General features: G+C 57.5%; 1 protein-coding gene across 7 annotated transcripts in view; it reads right to left on the bottom strand.

Moving 5' to 3' along the window:
* Window positions 1-1,874: 1,874 nt before the first annotated feature.
* The window catches only part of RGS3 (regulator of G protein signaling 3), a 158,657-nt gene continuing 156,310 nt past the window's right edge, over window positions 1,875-4,221 (bottom strand). For all 7 annotated transcript variants that reach the window (XM_014585618.2, XM_027769500.1, XM_006142766.2 and 4 more), the window contains 2 exons: window positions 3,564-3,730; window positions 1,875-2,847 (listed from right to left, as the gene is read on the bottom strand). In XM_014585618.2, the coding sequence (XP_014441104.1) occupies window positions 2,662-2,847; window positions 3,564-3,730 (353 nt within the window). In that variant the 3' untranslated portion in view covers window positions 1,875-2,661. The remainder of the gene's footprint in view (window positions 2,848-3,563; window positions 3,731-4,221) is intronic.

Below are 4,221 nucleotides of genomic sequence, written 5' to 3'. Positions count from 1 at the left end.
GCACTCTGGAGCTGGGGAAGCGGCTGCCGACATGCATCTAGCACCCACTGTACATGTGGGCCCAGGCCAGGTCCTTCTTGCAGATGGGCTCGCTGGATCTCCATCCCAGCCCTGACAATAGTATCTTCTCATTTTTGCAGGTTGGAGAGGAGCGGTGACTTGCCAAGGTCACAGAGTAAGACTCAAACCCAGGATGCCTGATCCCAAAGCCTGAGCAACCAGATAAGCCCACGCCTGACTGCGCTGTGTTTGGTGAGGGCCCATCAGGAAGGGAGCGCGACTGCCTGGAAATGCAGAGAAGGGGCCGTGTACTCACCCAGCTACCCTCGAACACTGGAGGTTCTTTCCAAACAGACTTCAGGGGTGAGCAGGGGTCAGGGCCCCATTGTAGTAGAACAGGAAAACTGAGGAGCGGTCAGAGGGGCAGTCAGAAAGGTCGCCTCTCCCCTTGGGACCAGCAGATGACATAATGGTTATGTCACTGGACTCCCATTTAGTAGACCATGGTTTGAGTCCCGGGTCTGGTAGCTTAAGACTCACGCCAGGTGTGTAAGTGTGCTTGCCAAAAATCCCAAGAGAATGGAGAAGGGATTGTGCCATGGCCGTTGCCCCTGGAGGGTGATTTCTCACTCTCTCTCTCTCTGTCTCTCTGTGGTGAGCACACATGCCCTGCAGCAAAAATCTCTTTTAAATAAAAAAAAAAAAGAGAAAGCTCACCTCTCCCTCCTGGCGAGACCCAGGATCTCTCTGTAAGGGCAAGAGCAATGGCTGGTTCCATACCCAGGCCCAGCCCAAGCCCCCTGCAACCTCAGGGAGGGCTTGGCCTCCAAACTCCCTGATGGCCCCCAGAGGCCACCAGTTCTGATCCTCTCACTGTGCATGGGGGCTGACAGGGGTGGCCTTGGCCGGGGAGATCAGAGGGAGAAGCAGGGAGGACAGTGGCTGCAGGGCCCCATGTCTTCTGGGTCTGTCCCCAGTGGGCAGACTGGAACCCAGGACCCTGGGCAGAACAAGTTCCAAGGAGATGGGGCCCTGTACCTCGTGTACCATCTCTACCAGCTTCATCTGTCAGCAGCTGGGCCAGTCCCCGCCCCAGGCCAGGCCCCAGTCCTGCCCCTGGACTTGGGGAGTTGTATGTGTGACATCAGGTTGGCCCAGGTGCTGGGCCCTTTCCCCACTTCCAGGTGAGCAGTCCAGGCCCCCTGCAGTATGCTCATGGACCAGGCCTTTCCTGCATTTGCACATCCTGTTGGGCAGAAAGGGAAACAAAGGCACAGAGGGAAAGCCTTGCCCAGAGCCACAGAGAACACTGAGTCCCGTCCCTGGTCACCTCCCCAGTTCTTCCTTCTGTCTGGATGACTTCCCTGGGCCTGCTGCCGCCCTGAGTGAGATTCTGGCCCTGTCCTTCTCCATTAGCCAGTCCTGTGCCACAGGGGAGTTCCACAGAGCTGGGGCAGAGAAGTGAAGGAACTTGGTGAAGGTCACACAGCCAGCTGGTGGCCAGCCTCGGACACCATCCCGCAGCCAGCAGAGATCCAGAGCACAGGCTTTGCAGCCAGTCAGGCTGAGGCTGGCTCTGCCGCCTGCTGTGTGACCTTGGACCGGTCACTTTACTTGTCTGTGCTTCACTTTCCTCTGCTGTAAAATGGGCATAAGCCCCACCTCCCAGGCTTGGGAAGAGGATGCTATGGTGAATGAAACAAGCACGGTGCAGCTCCTGGCCTGGGAAGGCAGAGGGAGCGCAGCTCTCCCCACTCCATCAGGAGAGAGCTCCAGGATGAGGGCAGGTGGATCGACAGCCCACCCACCTACCTACCCACCCACCCACCCAGTCCCAGCCTCCCCGGAAAAGTTCAAGACCAGGCACACACAGGAAGGGTCAGACCCAAGAAGTAACACAGGCCTTTTATTTGTTCCAGAACTTGGCTACGGTATGGTCTGAGGGTGCCATGCTTTCCCGAGCCCCCAAGGGACACCCCACCCAGGGTGGGGGGCGGTTTCTGTGTGAGGTCAGATTGCAATGCCCCTCCAGGCCTCATGCATCCAGAAGGCCCAGCTGCCCACCACTAGGGCCTGGGACCAGCAAATCCCCTGAAACTGGAAAATGGAGTGCACCTTCTCGGCAAGGTGGCCTTTCACAAGGCGTTGGTTAAAATATTGCACTTGGAAGTTAGGAAAATTGATGAGGCAAGGATTTCCTATTACAGGACAACGTGCCAAGCATCCAACTACTGTTTAAATAAATAAAACTCAAGGCAGGGGTCTGGCTGCAAGCCCCTGCGGGCCCCCAGGAGGGCCCCAGAGCCCCAGCCTGGGCCCTGCCCCATCAGCCAGTTCTTTAAGGAACTTGGTCAATGTGAAGTCTCCGAAGTCTCTGCAGCAGGGAGCAGCAGCTCCAGAGCTGGCTCGGCCGGGCCCCTGACCTGCCAGGGCCCTTGGGCCCCCTCGTACCAGGGCGGTGGGGACTCCACAGGGCCAGTCCTTCTACTCCTCCAGTGACCTGGCCTCCCTTAGTCCAGGCCACACATCCAAATGTCCATCTGTGCATCCAGAGATGCAGCCTCTGGGGGCTTGCTTGCCCCCTCCGTCGCAGTAGGGAGGGAGGCAGGTGGGCAGGACCCAGCCCGCCTGGTGTGAACGCTGAGCTCTACTCCATGGTCCCTAAAGCGGGGGACTCATCTTCTTCTGGTTAATGAGGTCCAGGTAGAGGTCAGAGCGGAGAAAGCGAGGGTACGAGTCCTTTTCCATGAGCCCAAAGATGCGTTTCTGCGCCAGGTCGAAGCAGCCCCGCGTGACACTCTGCAGGTTGTCCTTGGTGTGTTCCCGCGTGTATGAGTCCAGGTTTACCTGCGGAGGGGGATGGGATGTGGTCAGGGATGCTGTGAGGGGCTGACCCTGGGCCAGGTGCTGGGAATAGGCCTCCAAGTCCTCACTGCCCTGCATTATCTGAGGTGGAAGCCCCAGGCCAGAGGCTCAAGGCCAGGCTGTCATTTACTGGAGAGTGGCAGAGTTTACAAGGCCTGGAAACACCACCCCCCTGGATCTACCTGCCCAGGTTCAAGTCCCAGCAATGCCGCAGCTGGGTGTGTGACCTAAAACAAACCACTTAAGTGTGCCAAGCCTCAGTTGTCTGGTTTACAGGCTAAGGATAGCAGCACATGCTTCAAAAAGCTGGGAAGATGAGTTGTGATGGCCATGGCCAGCGTGGTGTAACCAGGGCCTGGCAGACAGCGGGCACCCAATAGACGCTGGCTACTGGGACCGGCTCGGGGAGACTACCTCTTCATTCTTCCAATAAACATGACATTAAAACCTCTCCTACAGGTTGTCACAAAGGGCTCAGGATGTGCGTGGCATATGGCAGTGCCTAGACGGAGGCCATTTTTATGATTAACCAGGGTTTTGTTCTTCCAGTGGCCTCAGCTTGCTTCTTCCCCACCTTGGGCGTGTGGTCTCCAACAGTCACTTCCCCCGTCCCCTCCAGGGTTGCTGCTCCATCCTTGCAGCTGAAGAACCCATGGGCTTGGGGATCGGGCACGTGAAGGCCCGGCCTAAGACCTTACCTCCTTGCACGCCTGGATCGCGATGTATTCAGCAAAGATTTTCTTGGCTTTGGCCGCCATCTTGGACTGTGACTTGACTTTCTTGAAGTCCTCACAAGCCAGCCAGAACTCCAGGTTCTCCTCACTAAACTCAGTACGAAGGAAGGCTTGGAACACTGCTAACCCGTCTGTGTAGAGAAGCCCAGATGCTGCAGTGAGAAGCAGAGCCAGCCCCTCCTTGCCCTAAAGAACCCTCTCTCCACAGCTTAACTGCCTTGCAGGTGGACATGCAGGGAGCTCAGAAAGATTACCCATCCCGAAGAGCCAGGAGCCCTGGGATGTGGTCCAGCCCTGCCATTGACTTTTTATGGCCCGCAGGTCTCTCCCCCACCTATGGCTCAGTCTCCTCAGTGGTAAAGTGGGAACTATCGTCCTGTCTCCTGGAGCCCTGTGAGGATCAGGTGGGACCGTGCCCCAAGAGAGCAGACACATGTAACCCAGCACAAGGCCTCAGTACGTGGAAATGTTTATCGTGATTCTGAGAATATGGCTCTGAGCACACAGGTCCCAAGGGCCTCCATGGGGCACTGCCAGCTCCATGGACAGGGAGGAGCTGGCAGAAGCTGGCTCTGCAGTGAAACCAAGGGCTCGGGCTGGGGCCCAGGTCCCCCAACAGCAG

This window comes from Tupaia chinensis, unplaced genomic scaffold, assembly GCF_000334495.1.
Source record: "Tupaia chinensis unplaced genomic scaffold, TupChi_1.0 Scaffold000081_1, whole genome shotgun sequence".
Classification (NCBI taxonomy): domain Eukaryota; kingdom Metazoa; phylum Chordata; class Mammalia; order Scandentia; family Tupaiidae; genus Tupaia; species Tupaia belangeri.
This window is presented reverse-complemented; position numbering and strand designations above follow the sequence as displayed.